The sequence below is a fragment of the Neofelis nebulosa genome, chromosome 12 (assembly GCF_028018385.1).
Source record: "Neofelis nebulosa isolate mNeoNeb1 chromosome 12, mNeoNeb1.pri, whole genome shotgun sequence".
Taxonomy (NCBI): Eukaryota; Metazoa; Chordata; class Mammalia; order Carnivora; family Felidae; genus Neofelis; species Neofelis nebulosa.
The window spans coordinates 77,482,428-77,504,527 of record NC_080793.1 but is presented as its reverse complement, the minus strand read 5'-3'; the positions used below and the strand labels follow the sequence as shown (position 1 = coordinate 77,504,527).

The 22,100-nt window shown below is 43.2% G+C and overlaps 1 protein-coding gene across 3 annotated transcripts in view; it reads left to right on the top strand.

The window, feature by feature from the left end:
- Positions 1–22,100, top strand: part of PCSK5 (proprotein convertase subtilisin/kexin type 5) — a 452,999-nt gene that overhangs the window by 288,950 nt on the left and 141,949 nt on the right. For 2 of the 3 annotated variants that reach the window (XM_058695668.1, XM_058695669.1), the window contains exons 15-20: positions 2,849–2,951; positions 4,296–4,489; positions 10,231–10,315; positions 14,826–14,923; positions 15,364–15,493; positions 16,048–16,163. In XM_058695668.1, the coding sequence (XP_058551651.1) occupies positions 2,849–2,951; positions 4,296–4,489; positions 10,231–10,315; positions 14,826–14,923; positions 15,364–15,493; positions 16,048–16,163 (726 nt within the window). Of the gene's footprint in view, positions 1–2,848; positions 2,952–4,295; positions 4,490–10,230; positions 10,316–14,825; positions 14,924–15,363; positions 15,494–16,047; positions 16,164–19,391; positions 22,057–22,100 lie in introns of those variants that run through there. The other variant, XM_058695667.1, reaches the window with a different exon arrangement.

The window sequence follows — 22,100 nt, the reverse complement described above, 5'->3', positions numbered from 1 at the left end:
TAAGTAAAATCTTTTAATTTTATGTATTACTATTCTTCTTAGTGTTATCCTATGTGTTTTGCGGTCTTGTTGCTATCATGATGGAAAAGATGCCTTTTTCCTAACTAGGATATGCTAGCATCTAGGAAACCTAGTGGCTATTGCTTAGTTATCTTATATCTGGCCATTCTGCTCAACTCTCTTATTAATTTACATATTTTAGAGTTTATTTTTCTGGGGCACTTTAGGTATTGTGGCCATATCTGCAATTTTTTTTTTCCTCCTTCAAGGTAGATCTCTGATTTCTGTCTTGTTGCATTGACGACCATTTATAGGAGCATTCAGTTCTCCTGGGACGGGCTATGATACTTAATGAACAAAGCTTCGCCTAAGAGAGAACTGTTTGTAAATAGCAATTTAATGTGCCTTTACATGAGAATTGTTTTCTTTCTCTTGAGTTCTTTGCGATTCTTTTTCGAGATACTCAAGAAAAGTACGTCATTAATTACCTTTTTTTTTTTTAATTTTTTTTTTCAACGTTTTTTATTTATTTTTGGGACAGAGAGAGACAGAGCATGAACGGGGGAGGGGCAGAGAGAGAGGGAGACACAGAATCGGAAACAGGCTCCAGGCTCCGAGCCATCAGCCCAGAGCCTGACGCGGGGCTCAAACTCACGGACCGCGAGATCGTGACCTGGCTGAAGTCGGACGCTTAACCGACTGTGCCACCCAGGCGCCCCACGTCATTAATTACCTTAACAGAATATCTTCAGTATGCCTGTGGTTCCTTTTATGCTAAAGAGGTAGTACCCCAGAGTCCATCATAAGTTTGAATAACTCAAACCAGTTGAGCTGACCAGAGCTCGATTGTGTTAGGTTTTGTCCTATTTTGTTTTGAGCTTGTCACGTTATTACTCACATTCTAACTAGCAAACCATTTCATCTTCTCTGATAGGAGAAAGGATACCCAGAAACGTAAACTGAGCATAATAACAACCCGTTGCTGCTATATGCCTTATGCTCGGTTTCCAATTCAAATGTTGGTAATGTTAAAATTCTGAACAGTTACGTATCTTCATGGTTTTCCTCCTTACATCTCTAAAATGTCCACGTTGGCACTTGTGAGAGAACAAAGACAATTATTTCTTTATTACCCTGCAAACTAAAATGCTAAATTGCATCTGGGACAGTTTAAGATTGTAAGAGAAACAGCACAGCATGTGAACTTGCCATACAGAGCCCTTTGGCACGTATCAAGAGTAAGTTTGGGGGTGTTTTTTTAATTGCAGAAATCATCTGGTGAAAATTTAGGGCCACCCAGGGTTCCTTTCCTTCAGAGCTGTGATTTTCACCTTCATGGAGAAGTCAGCCTGTCTAGAGGCACAGATGGCATTATCATAACCAGATCCCTGTAACGTTTCATCAAATTCCAGGGACCGTAGGACCCACAGCTGGCTGAACCTCAAGCCTTATACGACACAACGGAGACACCGTCTCCTCATGTATCATAGCAGATAGCTGAAATGTCCCAAGTTGTACTAGCTGTGGAATTTAATTTAGAGGTCAGTTTTAAGGCTTGGGGGAAACAGAGATAAACAGCACTGTTAAATGACTCTTGTGACTAATCAGAAGTATATTTCAAAAGTCATCTCTAGGACCTCATTTTCTACCCTTCCATAGGAGACCTAGACAAGCCACTCTAGCTCTTGGAAAGGGTGTTTTCTCGCCAGAAAAATGAGAGATTTTTTCTCTGTGTCATGCCTCCCGGTTGCTACCATTTTATGTTTCAACTCAGTAACTGTAGAACACGGTCCCCTCATGACTAAGGGAGATCAAGGTTCACCAGTAAATCCTTTTGATTAAAATAAATATGGTTCAGACATTTCTGCCATATCCACTTACTCTTTGTACATTCCACGCAGTATGTTTGTTGCTAGTTAGAATCATGTGACTTTTCAGCAGGAAAGAGCTTGAAGATTAGGAGACCAAATGTCCTAAAATACGGAGAACAAGGAAAAAGGGAGTTAGTTCAAGCAAGCAACGGGCCTATAAGTAGCCCGTGTCATTAGAAAGCTTTTCATTAATTACAAAAACCTCCATCTTTCTGGGGGTTTTTCCCCCTGCCTGGGCATTCTCACTCTATACCCAAGAACACGTCACGAGAGATCAGCAACCGTGATGCTGAGTCTGGAATTCTTTAAGCTCGCTTGCGTTGTTTAAAATTGATGTGTCGTTTTCTTTTGTTGAGCTGCCCACTGGCCTATGGGTAGGACGCAGGTTTAAATCTATTATCTGTGCCTCAAGTATCTGCTTTATAATCCAAGACCAGATGCCGATAAGCTTGCACCGGATGCCGTGATGCCGTTTCTTGCTGGCTACGGTATCTCAGAGGTAGTCAGTGGTCTTAATGACCTTGGGCAAGCCGGACCATCTCGTCCAGGCACTGAATAATAAACTTGCTTTCTTGGCTGTCAACAGCTGAGCTTCTCATTTTTCTATAAATCCGACGTTTTTATCATTATGCATATTTCATGGCAAACAGTTCTTTTCCGCTTGCTCTGGTGGCAGTGCTCGTTGGAATTCTGAGATTTTTGTTATCTCCCACAAGGCAGCCATATGTGTTTGAAAGACCAGGCCGTGACTGGATTTACATTCTCGACACTTAGGTCATTGAGGTCCCCCCCCTCCCCCTGCCAAAAGCCAAGAGTTCATCTCTGGGCCGGCAGCCGTCATCATCCACGTTATTCCTCCGTCTTGAAGAAACTCTCACGGAAGGAGGAAGACACACAAGTCTCATTTTATACCGCATGCAAACGGACCTGCTTTAAAACCACTGTTTCCAAGTGTCGTTTTCGATTTTCGTGCAAAGGTCCCTGCGACCCTGAGTGCAGTGAGGTTGGCTGTGACGGCCCCGGCCCGGACCACTGCAGCGACTGCTTGCATTACTACTACAAGCTGAAAAACAACACCAGGTAAGAACAGAGGCTGCGGCGGTTCCCCGCCCCCCCACAGCATGCCCTGGGCGTTCCCATGGGGGCGGCGCCTGAACAGGACCTGTGATGTTTGGCCACCGGGGGCCTGAGCACCGGCCCCCACCTCCTGGTGTGAATTCAAGATGCGGAAACGGATACTGACTCACAGAACACAAAGTGCACCTGTATGCTGTCCAGCCGCAGGTGCCTTTTCTCATATCTGGAAAGGGTGGCGGGGGGAAGGACTAGCTCTACACAGGACTGGCCTTCCCCTTTAGACCTTTCCATTCCCTGGATGTCTGACGTCGCAGCTATGTGTGCTCTTCGCGAAAATGCTGGCATACAACCAAACAGGTGCTTTCCCGGGGTCCTCACTGCGCAAGCCCGTGGCTTCTGCCTCAGGCTGTGCAGATGACGGCGCCGGCCCAGCAGAAGCCACGCCCTCCAAGCACCTCTCAGCCCCGCCCCCTTCTCCCTCCTCCTTCAGGGAAAACCGGGACTTGCATTTCAGCTATGCTGACACACCCAGAAGGTCCAGTTCCTGTTTACATCCTTGCTGGAATTTAAATTCCTTAAAGGAAAGGCCCTTGGCCACCTCAGCACTTATCATTATCGCCTAGACCAGCAAAATGCCTGACATTGGATTTGGAACTCCGTAAATATTTGTTGAAAGAGCAAAGCACTGTCCTTCGACGATGGGCAGACGAAGAAGTTATTTTTTAAAGTTTATCATAGCCAAGTTTAAATATATTTACATTTTTTTTAAGTTGAAATTCATAATTTTCATTTGTGTTCATTTAAGATAAAAAGTACAGATGGGCAGAAAAGAAGAAAACCCCTGTTAACATTTTCTCAACTTATTCTTCCTGAGTTGGCTCAGTTGGTTACGCGTTATTTACGTTAATTTAGACGATAGCATACAACCGCTCCCTCTAGCACACGGGATCCATATGATACACAAAACCACACAAAACCACAAGTAACCCCTTATTAGCAGCCTCTTTGTAAAAAATCAGGGTTGCCACCTAGCTTCCCTTCAACCCAAGGCTACTACCTTCCTCTGGAGACTCCATTTCTAACCATCATCCCTTTGAAAGAGCTAGACCCGAACTGGAAGACATACCCTACTTGACGGACTTGGTATTGTGTGATTGCCTTGCTACCTCGGCACCCTACACGGGAAAAAGCTTCAACCCACAGAATTTGGCTCTTTGGGTATGGTGTTACCCTAAGGGTTTCAAAAGGATTTAAAGACTGAGGACGGCTGTTGGCCGAGCACTTCTAAGAGTGCTAGGACTGAGTCTCTGATGATGCTCCCCTTCTTTTTATCATTGCACGATGCAGGATCTGTGTCTCCAGCTGCCCCCCTGGCCACTACCATGCTGACAAGAAGCGATGCAGGAAGTGTGCCCCCAACTGTGAGTCCTGCTTTGGGAGCCATGGTGACCAGTGTCTGTCCTGTAAATATGGATACTTCCTCAACGAAGAAATCAACAGCTGTGTTACCCACTGCCCCGATGGCTCATACCAGGACACCAGTGAGTAGATTGCAAATATTTGGGTTTCAGAGAGAGGAAATACAAGGTTTTCACTTGAATGACATTAGGCGCGAAATCAAGGTTATATCAAACAGGATCTAGCCAATTTTTTAAGAGAACGTGTTAGAAGTGTAAAAGATGAATTTGTAACCATTTTTGTGCAAGCTGATTTATGTAAAAATGCTTGTAAGTGTCAGGGAGTCCTCAAGCCCTTCCCCAGATTCATTGATTGGCCAGGAGGACCCATAAGACTTAGCGTATTTGTATTCATGAGCTCATCATTACAACTTATTACAGCAAAAAGGCACGGAGTCACATCAGGAAGAGGTGCGGAGGACAGAGTCAGCAGAAAATGACAAATGTGTCCAAGAGTTTTCTCCCAGGGAAGTCACCCAGGAGGCATTCAAATCCCCCGGCAACAATTTATTACAACCTGTGTGCAATGTAGGCTACCTGGGAACCTCCTTAGAGTCTCAGTGCCCAGGCTTGTGGTCATGAAGACACCCTCTCCCTGACACATAACAAAACGCCAGACTCCTAGAAGGGAAGCAGATGTTCAGCATAAACCATATTGTTTGTACAGGTTAAGCACCACACGCCAATCTTCTCAGTGAGGGTGCTAGAAACCCTCCTGAGATCCAAGGTCCCAGTTGGCCACGGGCCAACTTCAGCAGGCTTTCCAAGGATAGCAGCCACGCCTGCTCTTTTCTCCACACTAACCGAAGGAACCAGGGCCCTGCAATACCAGTGTGTGCTTTTCAGAAAGCTCAGAAAACATGACTTCCACGTGAATGTGGAATAGACACATGTCAAAGACTGCCAACGAGGAAACCTACAAAGTGATGAATGTTGTCGAAGACTATCAGGTATTGTCTCCAGTCCAACACAATCAGGTATTGTCTCTAGTCCACTAGTAAAGGCAAAATGAAATCTGTTTGCTGAGTTATAGGCAAAGCAAATTCCCAAAGAGAATCTGAGAAGAGAGAGTAGGAGGGTCCTGAACTCACCTTGTCTCTCAGCTACACTGAAGTGTAAGCTACGTTTGTACGACCGGCTCTGAAAATGACCGGAAGCCTGGCAGAACAGACCTTCCACAGTTAATTGTAGACAGAAGGCCACCTCGAAAGGGGAGGAAGAATGGAGACGTGGGCAAAAACCAAACCCCTGGTGCCACTAACCCTACAAACAGGAGGGACATCACAAGCATGAAGGAGCAAGAGGACGTGACCCCACACTAGGCACCCCCAGCATTGGGAAGATGAGTCCCCGTGGCGTCTGGCTCTGAAAACCAGCACATCTTAACTTCCATGGGACTTGGTTCCAGGGGAGTCTGAGGGCAATAGGAAACTGAGTCCCCATCCTTAAAGCTCCAGCATACTAAATGACTCAGCCAAGACAGCACAGAAGCAGCAGTTTGGAAAGTGCCTGGGGTATACATAGAGGAGATGTATTGACTAATCTATCCTGAAGGGGCAGGACGTAGAGAATATTGCTCTAGAAACGAAAGCGCTGGTGGGTGCCATTCCTCTCCCCCTCCCCCCCAGCCCTAGATAACTGGATGTTTGTGAGAGGTAGCATTAACTCTCTCCATCTACTTTGCTATAGCACTGTGTGCCCTTCCCCATCCAACCCAACTCAGCCGTCCTCCCTTCCAAGTGGCTCCTGCCTCACCAGACCCGCTCGGAGGGTGCCCCTCCAAAATGACTCATGCCCTGGAGAGGGAGGAGATCAACCCACGTAACAGCACACTTTCATTTCCTGTCGTGGAGCCTCAGAGCTGGCTGTGCAAGAAGCAAGCCCTACCTTTCAGTGTACCTGTACCTGTGGCCGAGGGAATAATTTCAGACAGGTAGGCTCACTGCTGGCCCAACTCACCAAGCCTGCGGCTGCTATAGATAGGCCTCTGGAGAGCACGTGGGGCAAATGCTACCCCGGGCACTCGTAGCAGGCAAAGCGGATCACTGCAGCTGGCTAGGCCGAAGGCAGTTGCGACTCAGCCACAACAGGGGTGCATACAGCCCACACCGAGGACACCCTTGTTCTGGTGACCAGGAGACATAGCTGACTGTCCTCCTACGTTAAAAACACACACAGAGAGTTAGAAAAAAATGAGACAGAGGAATATGTCCCACGTGGAAAAAAAAAGATAAATCACAGTAAAAGAGCTAAATGAAATGGAAGTAAGCAATATGCCTGATAAAGAATTCAAAGTAATGATCACTGAGATACTTGAGAAGAGAGCAGAGGATCTTAAAAAGAAAGAACCAGCCAGAGCTAAAGAATAACGGAAATAAAAACACGCTAAATGGAATCAACAACAGATTAGAAGATGCAGAAGAACAGATCAGTGACATGGAAGACAGGGTAATAGAAAACAACCAAGCTGTCTTCAGCAAGTGGTGCTGGGAAAACTGGACAGCGACATGCAGAAGAACGAACGTGGACCACTTTCTTACACCACACACAAAAATAAACTCAAAATGGATGAAAGACCTAAGTGTAAGACAGGAAGCCATCAACATCCTCGAGAAGAAAGCAGGCAAAAACCTCTTTGACCTTGGCCTCAGCAACTTCTTACTCAACACATCTCTGGAGGCAAGGGAAACAAAAGCAAAAATGAACTATTGGGACCTCACTAAAATAAAAACCTTCTGCACAGCGAAGGAAACAATCAGCAAAACTAAAAGGCAACCGACAGACTAGGAGAAGATATCTGCAAACGACATATCAGATAAAGGGTTAGTATCCAAAATTTATAAAGAACTTCTCCAACTCAACACCAAAAAAAAACAAAAAATTCAGTGAAGAAATGGGCAAAAGACATGAATAGACACTTCTCCAAAGAAGACATCCAGATGGCCAACCGACACATGAAAAAATGCTCAACATCACTCATCATCAGGGAAATACAAACCAAAACCACCATGAGATACCACCTCACACCTGTCAGAGTGGCTAACATGAACAACTCAGGCGACAACAGATGTTGGCAAGGATGTGGAGAATGCAAGCTGGGGCAGCCACTCTGGAAAACAGTATGGAGGTTCCTCAAAAAGTTAAAAATAGGACTAGCCTACAACTCAGCAATTGCACTATTAGGTGTTTATCCAAGGGATACAGGTGTGCTGTTTCGAAGGGGCATATGCACCCCAGTGTTTATAGCAGCCCTATCAACAATAGCCAACGTATGGAAAGAGCCCAAATGTCCATCGATGGATGAATGGATAAAGAAGATGTGGTACCTATATACAATGGAGTCTTACTCGGCAATCAAAAAGAATGAAATCTTGCCATTTGCAACTACATGGATGGAACTGGAGGGTGTTATGCTAAGCGAAATTAGAGAAGGGCAAATATCATATGACTTCACTCATATGAGGACTTTAAGACACAGCACAGATGAACATAAGGGAAGCAAAAATAATATCAAAACAGAGGGGGACAAAACATAAGAGACTCTTAAATATGGAGAACAGAGGATTACTAGAGGGCTTGTGGGAGGGGGGATGGGCTAAACAGGTAAGGGGCATTAAGGAATCTGCTCCTGAAATCATTATTGCACTATATGCTAACTAATTTGGATAGAAATTAAAAAATAAATTAATAAAACAAATTAATACAAATATATATATATATATTTTTTAGTAATTTCCAACGTAGCAATACAACTGGAATTGGGGGGAGGGAGAGGTAATTTTTTCAAATAGAAATCATTTGCAACTTTACCAAACAAAAATCTGTAAATTAACATGTAACTTCACAGCATTTGGGCCCTAAGCCATCATCATTAGGAAACAAAGATCTATTACCTGGAGAATTAAGTGATCCTTGGGCACACCTACCTTTTAATGTTCTGGTATGGCCCGGAGTTCTTAGTAATTTGTCCTAACAATTGTGTCACACCAGGATACATGACGACACTGACATTTTCTGTTTCTGCACAACCTAAGAACGAAGAATACCCAAGTTTAAATGAGCAAGAGTTGTTTTTACAAAATCAGGCAAGAATTTGGAGGTGGATACTGTTGCTTCGTAAGAAGTCAGAGTCCCTTGATTCAAAGGCAGGCATTTTTCCATAAGGCAGATGGGGTCTCTAACTTACCCTACAGAACAGTGGGTAGGGATTTCCTTGTAGTTTTGATCACCCCCAGATTTGGAACATGAGCTTGCAACCTGATAGAGAAGGGAAAAATAAGAGTGAGGAGGGGGGCCGAGGGATCCACAGAAATAAACAGTATTTCTTGAAGAAAAAATGCAAAATTCTATCAAGATGACGGAGTCTTAGGAAAGAAATTTGGTTCCAGGTGATCTATTATAGGATCAAGATAATTGAGTGTCCATTGCTTTCCCAGAGCCTGGGAGGTATATAATTAAGGAAGGCCGTTCAAACAATTTGCTGATATGAGTGGTCTCTGTATCTCTCTCCTTTTTGTAATTGGCTTTTGTTACATTTTCCTCCTGTAATGAGTCTGTTTACATAAAACAGTGATCAGGTATGATCATGACTAGTAATAATTATTGCCAACACATTTACAGCGCTTTCAAGTTCATATAGTTCCCTTGAGGAATTTCATTAACCCCTCAAGACAAGCTGAGAGGTCAGCATTGTTGTAATGTTTCTTCAACAAATGGAAGAAGAGAGATCCTGAGCTTGCCCACTGGAGATGCTAAAACCAGAATTCACATCTAGGTTGACATCGTGATGAAGAGACTATATGAAGACTACCAGAAGATTGTATTTCATGGCGGGGGGTTCAGAGTTGAGAAAGAGGGGTTGGACCTCCAGGAGGTCCTTCTAGGAGTCCATTGAAGCGGTGTTTCTCTGTGGAACCTTGAACAAACACCAACATCTAAAGAGGAGACGGAGGAAAAGAATCTTACGAAAAAAGCTTCCTTCAATCCTACATCTATCTGTGGTTAATCCACTTGCATCTCAGAGAAAGTATCAAGTCTCCAGAAGACTTTTGCTTCAAGTTAACGGCCTTAACTTAGTGGAACAAATCACCATTGCACTAGAGAATAAACATGCATTCGCCATTTTTTCCAATGGGAATCTGTCTTTGGAATTAAATAGGAAAGCCAAATATATTTCTATTCTCCAGAATATAGATACATCTGAACTATAATAACATATCATATATTTTCACAGCCACCATAAAGTACAAGACACTCTTCTAGACAGCACAAGAAATAAATCATCAACCCTACAATTTTAAATGTAGATTCCCTTTTCTTACATTTTTATCAGAGTAGTCCTAAAAGTTGGGAGCATGGCAGGGGTGGGTTGGGGGGGGGGGGTGGTCTACCTTTCCATTCCATGGCCACAAACACTGCTTCTCCATCCTTCTATACTGGTGTTGCCCAATGTCTTTGTCAGTATGCTCTTCATTGCCTGAAGTCAGGAAACCCTGCTTGGGAAAGAGAGAAAGAAGAAGGGGAAAATGCCAATATACTATTCAACGAAGAATGAAAAGGGCTGTAGCTCTCTTGTCTGCAAAATGGTAGAGATGTGTAGTAATTTTCCAGCGCTGCGGTTCCTACCTCTGTTTACTTGGCTGAGAAGTGATAGCAAGTGCTGAGGGTAGGGCTTTTCCTGAAATTTTCTGCTCAAGGCCACGTATGTATATTATTGTGCACATTAGCAAACTTTAGAACATCTCCGCCCTTTATGGAATCCATTTGACCAACCGATTTATGACCTTGTTACTTTTGTGTGTCTGTGTGTGTCTTTTTGTTCACAGAGAAAAGTCTTTGCCGGAAATGCAGTGAGAATTGCAAGACATGTACAGAATTTCACAATTGCACAGAATGCAGGGATGGGTTAAGGTGAGAGAGCGAAGGATCTCGGCAAGTCCCACAGCCCAAGGAGCTTCTCAGTATAAATAAAATATGCAAATTAATCCTCTTGCCATCACCCTCTTGACTCCCATTCAAACACTTGATTGCTATTTGCATTATCTTTACCATTATATGTGAAAAATCGGATGCCATCGTGGCTGAGGAAGGTTTATACACCAAATGAAATCCTCTTCAGGAAAGATGGCTCAGATACAGCTAAATAAAAATGGCTATTTGAGAGGCTCTCTTCGTGCTTCTTGACCGGCAGCGTGCCCGTCAAGGATTACTGTGTGGGTAATACCAATGAATTATATTTAATCCTCCTGATTCATTCCTTTGATGGTTGGAAACTATTCCCTTATCTTTATTATTTCTCTCCACATAGCCAATCATTCTCTTATCTTAAGTACCTCAGGCTTGGTTCCATTATGCTCTGGTATGCACATAGATTTAACACCCGGAGAGGTTTTTCTTGACTGGATGACTTCGCTCATTGCCAAAGCCAGATAGCGATAGGTTCTGCAAGAGAACAAGCACACGTAAAAAATGAACTAGGTGGCCTCTTGATATCCACAGAGAAGGTCAGACCATCCTCTGCTGGGTGAGGAGTTGGACTCTGAGCGTATAGGGCGTTAGCAACCTGCCACACCGGATCTCTCTTAAGTGTTGAGAATTCCTGTCTCCACCTTTGATTGGCGAGGTGAACTGGGCAGGCCCCAGGCAGGTGATTCTTTACAAGAATTAATATCAGAACATTGTTTTTGTTTAGATTGTCTGTGGCCTTTTTTTTTTTTTTTTCCATACACGCATTCGGTACTGATGTGATTTCCTTTCACCTCCAGCCTTTCAGTCTTGGGGCGCCTGGGTGGCTCAGTCGCCTAAGTGGCCAACTTCAGCTCAGGTCATGATCTCACAGCTTGTGGGTTCGAGCCCCGTGTCGGGCTGTGTGCTGACAGCTTAGAGCCCAGAGCCTGCTTCGGATTCTGTGTCTCCCTCTCTCCCTGCTCCTCCCCCCTCCTACCTCCCCCGCTCATGCTCGCGCGCGCTCTCTCTCTCAAAAGTAAATAAACATTTTAAAAAATTCGTTTTTAAATTTTTTTTAAAAAGACTTTCGGTCTTAATAAATATCAGTCTAGACAGCCCCCAAATTTTTGGAGAAAGAGCACATCGGTATAATAAAAAGGAAAGAAGATGACAGATGTGGGCCAAAGCCTTCCTATTAATCAGCTATGGGATCGTGGTCAAGTCACTAAGGCATTCTGCAGTTCAGTTGTGTCCTCTAGAAAATGAAAAACCAACCCCTACGTTGCTGGATTATGACAGGATTCACGGCGATAACATTTACAAAGTACCTATTTCAATATGGGACACATACTCGGTCCATGAAAAATAAAAGGTTGTTTAAGATTAGTTTCTAGAGAGGTGCCTGAGTGACTCCCATCGATCAAGTGTCCAACTTTGGCTCAGGTCATTCACTCAAGGCTGGTGAGTTCCAGCCCCGTGTCAGGCTCTGTGCTGACAGCTCAGTCTGGAGCCTGCCCTGCTTGGGATTCTATTTCTGTGTGTGGCTCTCTGCCCCTTCCCTGCTTGTGCTCTGTTTCTCTCTGTCTCCCTAAATAAATAAATAAGAAAAATAAAATAATTTCTATACAACTGACCGTTGCACAACTCAGGGGTAGGGGCACCAACCCCCATCCCATGCAGTTGAAAATCACACATAATTTTAACTCCTTTTGTTTTCTTGTAAAATTTATTCTGAGAGAGAGAGAGCAAGAGGGGAGGGGCAGAGAGAGAGAGAGAGAGAGGTTGAGAGAGAGAGAGAATCCCAAGCAGGGCAGCTCCGTCTGCGTGGAGCCCGACACGGGGCTCGATCTCATGAACCGTGAGATCATGACCTGAGCCAAAATCAAGAGTCAGACACTTAACCGACTGAGCCACCCGGCTGTCCCAACTCTTTAACTTACTCTTAACTACATAACTACCAGCAGCCTATTATTGGCCATAAGTCTCACAAATAACAGTCAATCAACACATATTTTGTGTTACGTGTATTATATACTGTAGTCTTACAAAAAGTAAGCCTACAGAAAAGAAAATGTTAAGAAAAGTCTAAGGTAAATACATTTATAGTACTGTCATTTATCCAAAAACTCCACTTATAAGTGGACTCATGCAATTCAAACCTGTGTTTTCAAGGGTCAACTGTGTTTCTCTGGGAACATTTTAGAGAGTTTGTAACTGGCACTCTCCAACAGAAATATGAGAGCCGTATATGTTAATTTTATATATGGCAGAAGCCACATTAAAAGAAGCAAAAAGATACGGGTGAAAGCTAAAAAAATATTAACTGAATATATCCAAAATATTATCATTTCCACATGTAATCAGTATAAAAGACTCAGAGAGATACTTTACATTCTTTTTTGTCGCTATACCCAATCTTACCTGGTGGGCATTTTACCCCTAAAGCAGGTCCCACGTCTCAACATGGAAATTTTTTTTTTTTTTATGAGCAGTATGTGATCTGCATTTAGATTTGACAGAATTTAGTCGAAGTAGATTTTCTAGAGCCACGTCACTCCAAACTTAGAATTTTGCCGATAGCTGAACCAAGTGCCAGCGTGTAAAATGTAGACTGAAATTAATCACGACTAAAATTAAATTAATTAAAACCAAGTAACACTTAGAATCCCAGTCGTTGGCCACACTGGCCACATATCAAGTGCTCAGGAGCCACAGGTGCCAGAAAAGCATGCGGGACAGCACAGTCCTGAGCTGGCCACTTTATCACAGAAAGAACCCAGGCGTTCACAGCCCCAGCTGGTCAGCCAAGCCACCGCTGTATGCTGAAAGCTGCAGAAAGCTTCAGGATGCTCAGTGACTGCTCTCTGTTGCACGACCCACTTAAGCTCATTTCTTCCTCACACAGGGAAGCCTCTGTCTCATGCTGAATAAATGCCAACCTCAGAAGGAATGTCCTTTATTAGAAAAGCTGGACAGCTCTTTTTTTCTAAGCTTTGATAAGTGTTTTGGTGGTCCTCCCACAAAAGGATCCGTCGGATGCAACGTTCTTTTCTTCCAGTTCTCCAGAAAGGGAAGGGATTTTCTTTCACTGGCTTTTTAAAACATCTCTCCCCGGCCAGTAAGATCTGTGAATGGGAGTCCACATTCAGTTACGCTGCCCTCTGTCTCCTTGAACCTGCCTGCCTTTGCCTCGGAGGCTTTGAGGCTTGATCGTTTTGCCTCAAGAGCCCTGTAAAATTGTAAATCGTGGCTAAGCAACAAACACAGAAAAATACGTATGCATACAGTACCGGAAGGAAGTGGATTAAAATGTTAACAGGACTGTTTGGGATCCTTTTTCATCTATGTTTGTTCTTTCCAAATTTATTAAGCATAGGGAAAAATCAATTTTACTTTTCCAAGTTAGTATGATGCAAATACAAAGCACAGTCAAATAAGATGTGAACTGGAGAATGTAAGGAGTCCAAGGGGATAAAAAACCGTATGACCCTGTTGCTTAGATACCCATCTTCTAGTATCTTCTATTTGGTGACATAGCATTACAAATCCTAATGTATAGTTCTAATCACACTATTCAGTGAGCAATATTTATATAGTAAATGTCATAAATTACGTTTTAAGAACCAACCTGTAGACCATGGAAACTATCATAACTGATAGAAATTAGGAGGGAGAAAACAATATGCATTCCCCATTCAACATTCTGGCAATTTAATAGATTCTAAGAGTGCTGAGTAGAGAAAATATGGTACGGATCACACCTGGAAACAATAATATAACTAAGAAAAGTTGGGGTGTTTGGAGAATCTGCAGTATAGGAAGGTCATTTTACTAAATTATTCATTAGAATTTAAAATAAATCAAGAAAGAGACAAAGTATGTTCAAGTTGTGTTGTTTTGATGAGAACCAGTAGAAGAACTAAACAATCAGAAACGAATACAAAAATAGCTACCCCTGGGCGTGTGGGCTGGCCAGAGATCACCGCGCCCTTTTATTCAGTTGCAATTCATTGTACCATCAGTGCAGATGGGCTGCAGGGCTCGAGCTCACGAGTCGTGAGATCCTGACCCGAGCCAAAATCAAGAGTCGGACGCTTACCTGCCTGAGCCACCCGGGCGTCTCTACAAACCAGCTTTTGGATTTATGATGTAGCAGGTCTGGGCATCAAAGCTGTCAGACACATCAGTAAAATCTTTTTAAGAACATCCGGGCTGTAAGTTGTGGAGCAAAGAAGGAATGTGTCAGCCCAGTCTGACAATTAAGAAAATGGTCCCCCGAACTTGCAGCACGTGTAGAGGCTACAGACCTCAGTGTAGGCAGCGGGAGGGGAGAAGAGCAGGGTACAGGCTATTTCCCCTGCTTTGAAGCTTTGCTTTCCTTGGGGGTCGGGGGGAGGGGACTGTATTTGTTGTGTATGGAGCTGGGGAGTCCGCCTGGGTGCCTTGATCACAGCGTCTGTGTCTGTGTCTCCAGCCTGCAGGGATCACAGTGTTCCATCACCTGTGAAGACGGGCAGTACTTCAATGGCCAGGACTGTCAGCCCTGTCACCGCTTCTGTGCCACCTGTGCAGGTACTTGTCCCCCCCCCCCCCCCCCCCCCCGCATCTTTTCGTTCACTCCTCGGGCTCTGGTTGAGCTCTTAACTGATTTGTTCTCAGCCATCACTCATACACGCCCACTGGCTGGCTGTAAAGCAAACGCTGGAGAAGCGTGTTCCCTTCCAGCAAGCACGCCTGCATATATTGTCACGGCAAGTTCTCATCTTCCTTCCGCCCTCCTGGAGACACTTAAATATATCCCAGGGAGATCCCCTCCTCTTTTCAAAGCCGTTGGAGGTTTTGGGCAAATGGAAGTGTTTCATTTCGGTTTAAAACGGGAGTGGGTTTTGTTCCCCCCCACCCCCCCGCCAAAGAATGCAAGGCAAAGCGCAACAGTTCCATTTGTAACCGAGCAACTACAAATGAAAAGTACACGTTTTGTTTCTGTTCGCTGCGTTCGTCTGGCTTTTCAGGGGCGGGCGCCACCGGGTGTACAAACTGCACCGAGGGCTACTTCATGGAGGACGGGAGATGCGTGCAGGCCTGTAGCACCAGCTATTACTTGGACCCCTCTTCAGAGCACGGATACAAATCCTGCAAGAAGTAAGTGGGCCCGCCCCCTTCAGCCCGAGCCCTCGGTCCCTGGGTCCTTATTTGACCCCCTCCGTAAATCATACGAAACAGAATTACTAACCGTGAGCGAAGGTTCCAACATCTACCTGTGGACACTGCCCTGCAGCTTTAACCCAGCTTCCATTTAACATTCTTTGTTTTCCTCGCAGGAGCGCTTAACACCTTTAAGGTAGTATTTCTGTGCCAAGTACGTGCGTCCTCCCATTTAAAATCACACACCCTAGGGCACCTGGGTGGCTCAGTCATTAAGCATCTGACTTCGGCTCAGGTCGTGATCTCATGGTTCACGAGTTTGAGCCCCATGTCAGGTGAGCTCGAGCCCCACTTTGGGGGAGCCCCACTTCTCTCTTTGTCTCTCTCTGCCCCTCCTAGGATTCTCTCTCTCCACCTGTCACTCGTGCCTTCTCTCTCTCTCTCAAAAATATTTTTAAAAAAATTTTAAACTTCATTGAGAGGTTGATGGCTAACGTCTTTTCTTGTACCCAATGTATGAAAGGACGATGAATTCTACATTTTCCCCACAGATGTGATGCCAGCTGTTTGACATGCAATGGTCCGGGGTTCAAGAACTGCACGAGCTGCCCCAGTGGGTATCTCTTAGACCTAGGGACGTGTCAGATGGGAGCCATCTGCAAGGACGGTGAGTACAGACTGCTCATTTTGATCCTCTGAGCAAAGGGTCACCTTTTAATATTGACATCTAATACATTTCCACTCAAAAAAACCATCAAGCGTTAGATGAACATGCCCAATATCTTGTTGGCATTCATCCGTCTTGAACTCACACCTACAGTGGGTTTGGGTTTTGGTTCATTTCTTTCAATTAAAAGAAGAAATGAATCACCTACATAGTTCTACTGGCCAAGAGAGCACCAGTTAGCTCTTTTCAATTAGCAAACTTTGTGGTTTTGTTTTGTTTTTTTTTTTTTTACATTTTAGAGTTTTAGGTTCACAGCAAAATTAAGCAGGAAGTACAGAGAGATCCCATACATGCCCTGACTCCCCCACCCGTGACACACACACACACACACACACACACACACACACACCCTCGCCCACCATTAGCCTTCTCTACCAGAGTGGTTACCTTTGTTGTAATCAATGAACCTTCATTCACACACCATTATCACCCAAAGTGATACCCGAAAGATATACTTTGGATATCACCCAAAGTCCTTAGTTGACATTAGGGCTCACTCTTGGTGTTGTACATTCTAGGAGTTGGGACAACTGTATAAGGACATGAATCCACCATTATAGTGGCATACAGGACACTTTCACTGCCTCAAAAATCCACTGGGCTCTGCCTTTCCCTCCCTTCATCCCTCCCCCTTCCCCCCAGAACCTACTAGTTTTTTCTTACTGTCTCCATAGATTTACCTTTTCCAGAATATCATATAGTTGGAATATGCAACCTTTCTCAACTCATCTTTTCATGTATTTATTTCCCATTTCCACCATATGTGCTTTTGATCAGATTTTTTTAATACCATGTATATGAAGATTTGTAGCCTACGTTTTATACTAAGCATTAGACAAACATTATCCTTTGTTTTCACAAAGTTCTCTGACACTTCAGTTTTAACGACAGCATAAAATTCTATCACAGGACGATGCCGCTTGATTGCCATTCCCTTTATTTGGATCATTTAAAATGTTGATACGTAACAATCAAACGGTATCTGAATACTTCACTAAGCCTGTGGGGTAAGGAATTAATGATAGAGCCAAGTAGAGAACTTAAGACTTCTAAATGTTGGCTCATTTTTCTTCTCTCTGCACACACGCTTCTCAACCAAAATGCTGGGACCGCACACCTTCTCCAAAGAGTCACAGTAAATTGGTTTTGGTTTTGGGGTGCTGTCTAGGCATGGATATTTTTAGAAGCTTCTCAAGTGTTTCTAATGTGCAGCCAGGTTTGGGAACATTTTGCTGTTCCATTCCCCCTGACAACGTGACAAATGCCAAGCCCTCTCCTATTTCTAGCCTCAGTTTCCCCATTTATAAATGAAGAAATGTAAGTTATTCCGACTTCAGCATTTTGTGAACTTTGACTCCTTATAATTCACATGGAGGGGGCCCTAACATTGGAGCCTGACGCTTTATGCAGACACGCATCTCAATGACATAGAAAGCATTTTGAACCATCGTTATTTTTAAACATCTATGGATTGTTATGAAAATAGAAAAATAAAATTTTAAAGTATGCATTTGGAACAGTCTTCCCAGACAAGAGCACTTCCCTTGGTTTACTATTTGCCTTCTTCTGAATGGGCGCTCTTCTAGAAATTTCACAACAGGTACAACAGTGCTCTGGTTGGGAGAATGTGGATTCAGAATTACTGTTGTTCATTTCTTGGGCTCCAGATCTTGGGCAGGTGATAAACTTCTCTGGGCCTCACTTCCCTCATCTGTAAACATGAGGAGGCTAATACTATTGACCTTGTCTGGTTATTCTAAAACTTCCCATTAGGAATTTCAAAAAGATGTCAAAAAGAACCAGGCAGCTGATAGCACCTATAGAACATGATTGATGGTCTCATTTCCTCGGAGCATGATAGGTGACTTTGTGTCTTCATAGCTTTTTGACTATAGGATGGGTCCAACTGGGACAGACCCAGTCAGGCTCTGTGTTCTCACCACACAACATGGGGACAGAGGGCTGGGGTGAGGGCATTCCAGGGACCATATAAGTATCACTTTTTGCTTAAAACCATGGTTCCCTTATAGCCGGATGTGACCAGAATTTTTAAGTTAGTAACAGAAAACAGAGGAAGATCCACAGTCACTTGAAATTTTCACCTGTAGCATTTGGTACCAGGCCTGGCCACGTCTGTGATGCTTTACCTGCCTTCTTTAAACCACGGTAAACGTGGGGATGAGTTCTGCCAACTGGCACTTTGGTAGGAGTGGAGTGTCAGGATCGTGGGCAAGAGTAGAAAATGAAGAACCATCGTTTGCAAGGCGTCCACTTTCAGATCAGCTAAATAATGAGATCACTGATGGCTCACCGGGCTTTTCAAATCACGTGGCAATTGCATTTAGGGATTTGTGATTTAGTCTCTCTCACCTGTCATATTTCAATGATTCTAAGACACACTTTTTTTTTTTTTTTTTTACATTTTAACATCTCTGAAATCAGATGCATCTTATAATTTATGCCCTTGACTTAGTCACAGTGATGTCTAGCCGACTGAGTTAGGTGTGCGGTTGCTACTTCTTGTGTTGAATTCAACGGGAGTTCAGAAGCGCTTCGAAAAATGAAACGATTGTTTACTATCAAAGGAAGAGTTTTTGCCATAAGCACAGAAACACAACAGCCTAGTTACATAACGAATATTTAACCTTGCGCTAAAAAATAACACCATAGTTATATAACTAATATTTAACAGACATTTCAAGAAGGACAAAATTAATATTCTAATATTGATGAGAATGTAATAAGAAGCATGTTTTTTTCTAGGCAGAGCTTAAAATGGTGGTGCATCTTACATCCAGGGTCTTGGATTCAATGAAATATAATATAAATGACTGTATACTCTCTGTTCTGGGTAATTCTGAGAAGAAAAATTCCTTGCTTATGTTATTATTGATTTCTAATTTATTCTTTTTTCTAACCTTTTTTTTTTCCTTTCATAAATGACACCAATCACACTTACCATTGGACTGCCATCTCTCTCCTTGAAAAACAATGGTATTGACTGAAATCACTTTGAGTGGACCAAATTTCCTCCTTGGTGACTGTTCCTCAATGATCTCTTCCACTCCCCCAATCTGCCTCTCTGGCCAATCACAACCTTCTTCCGTGTGTACATCATGCTGCTCTCGTCCTCAACTCCCCCTCGGTCTTGCTGACTTCCTGGAAAAGCCACGGAAGAATCCTGGGCCGAAGGAGGCTTCTGTATGCTAGTGAAAAAGAACAATCTGTGCCAACGGAAGGTTCTTCAACAACTTTGCTGCAAAACATGTACATTCCAAGGCTGAGCTGCGATCCTAGATTTCTTTGTTCCTGTAGACTTATAGATTACTCCATATTATTATTAAAAAGAAAAAAAAACAAGCAAAAAAAAAAAAAAGCAAGCCACCTCTCTCTTTTTTGCTCTCTTTTTCTCTCTCTCTCAAATTTGTGCAGGGAGATGGTGAACTGTTTTGTCAGAACTTAAATGGAAAAAAAAAAAAAATAAACCTACAACAAGCCTACCTTTTATAACTGGGTGTTTAGTGCTAAACAGCCAGAACCACAGAGACAGTATTGTATGACCAAAGCATTTGATGCCAAAATTTGACGTTAAAGTAATGATTTGATTTCCTGCCCTGGTTTTGAAGGTCCATTTTTTCCCCCTTTGCATTTACTTGCTTGTTTCCCCTTTGAGATGCCTAAAAATACCTTTCAAAAACATCACAAGAGCAGACATAGATCAGAATCAAAGAGAAAGCTCTTGCCTGTGTCATTTTTCACGCGTGAGTCCACTGTTGGGGGAAATGGCACAAAACTGGACCTGAGGGCGTTCAGAACATCCCGCGGAGTTGTGTTCAGTGTCGTTTTGTCTTAGTTTTTCACAGTTGAACGTTGATACTTTTCCACACATAATTGACTGCGTGCATTATGTGCTGGTTTTCGCGTTTGACTCACGCGATAAGTCTGCTCCACTGGTTTCATCAGATAGATTTGCTGCTACTGGCTTTTCCATTGCCGATTGGGTGATTTTACACACAGCTGGTCAAATGGGATCACTCTCTACGATCAGATTGGTGATGGACAGAAAGCAAAGTTACACCAAATAGCTGAGACCGATCCAGCTCCCCTGAAATCTGGAGTGTTCACTCTGTGGACCCCTGCCCAATCTCTTGGTGCTATCTGGCCATTATCCCCATAGCATTTTTTTGTTTGTTTGTTTTTAAAGGCCATCAGAAATTCCATTTATTGCGATGGGAAGCATTTTGGATAGGATGCAGGAAATTTCTTCCTTGAGTCCAAAGTTTCTAAAAGGTCCTGTATTTTTTAAGAAATGGAATTATTTAAATACTATTTAAGCTCGTGCCCAAGTTGGCCGGGCAATGTTTCTCAATGGTGCTTATTAGAAGTTTTATCATTTTGTCATTTTAAGAAAATAAAACTGGAAATTGAATATGGGTGGCATGATTGTACCCTCCTGGTTCTGTTATTTCCCACTCCTCTGTCCCTCTTCTAACTGTGCTATGTTACATCTGTCCACTGGATGTCAATGAGATCATGTGTTTTCTTGGAAATCTTCTCACCGGTTTTCTACAAACTCCTAAACAACATCCTGGAATCTAGCAGACTGAATTTTGTGAAAACTATTTTGGATCAGTGGTTAGAAATGATGCCGGATAGATCTTTTTACCAATTCTGAGTTTCTCTGTTTAGAGGAGGATAGACTCATAACAAGTTTCTTCGTTTTTCACATCAGAGCTCCATTGGTGACCTCATTTGCTTTGGGAGTGACCGGCCATCTTACAGGCTTTATTCTTTTGACAGCCTCACTTCCAAGATATCACTAGGCCTCGCAGCTGAGAACAGGGATGATATCCATATAGATTATTTGGGGAAGGAGCTGGGAAGTGGATGCGAGGGTCCCCACCCACACAACACGCTAGTGAAAAGCCAACCTTGAAAACAGTCATTCCTAGACATCAAAGTCATTACCTGACCATAGGTGATTAATTATAGTCTAATGACCCTCTTCACAGCATTGTAGTGATACTGAGTCACATAGTGATTCACAAGTAACTAGGGAATCACCGGATTTTGCCGACCACCTTTCGTTTTCGTAACACTGCAGCAGGCCCTTCTGACCTGAAGAAAGTAAGTCCATCCAGGGTATGGCGTAGAGAGCCTTACATTTAAAGGCACAGTCTCTGCATGGACAAATGTTAGCGCAAGCCTAAAGCAAGAGCGGGCAGACGGCAAAACCAGGTTTGCCTGCAAAGGAATCCATTTTACTGAACCAGCCCATACTGCTTGAGGCACAAACTTACTATGATCAGAGAGATAAAAACCATGCCTGTGTTCTTAGACAAATAACCGTCAAAATGACAGCCAAATTCGTCGGGGTCCACCGATGTACCTGTTCCATTCCCCCCTGACCATGCAGGCACACGTCACGGAAACACTGGCCTAACTGCTAGTGTGTTACTGCCTCGTTTATCTACAGAATAGTATTAACTAGAACATAATGCTTTCAAAGTTTAAGTTAATGTTATATATTATGTATAAATATATATATTCATAACGAGATATATGGGATGGATAGTACAAAGTTTGGAGACCTAACAAATGCTCTAACCTTCTGGAGACAAAAGTCCTATCTTCTGTTTTCTTTTGTCTTTTCATTTTGAATTAGTGATCCACTGTTAACTCCAAATCCACTTTTACTGAAAAATACTGTACATGTGTAAAATGTCCAGTTGTTTTTTTGTAAAATATAGCAGAATGATTGTAATTGATACTGGCCCAAATCAATGTTATTCCATATTTTATTTTTTCTATTAAATTAACCTAAGTTCCTGTTTATCTGATCTGTTCCTACCCACGGGTAACTGTCTCTGAGAGGGC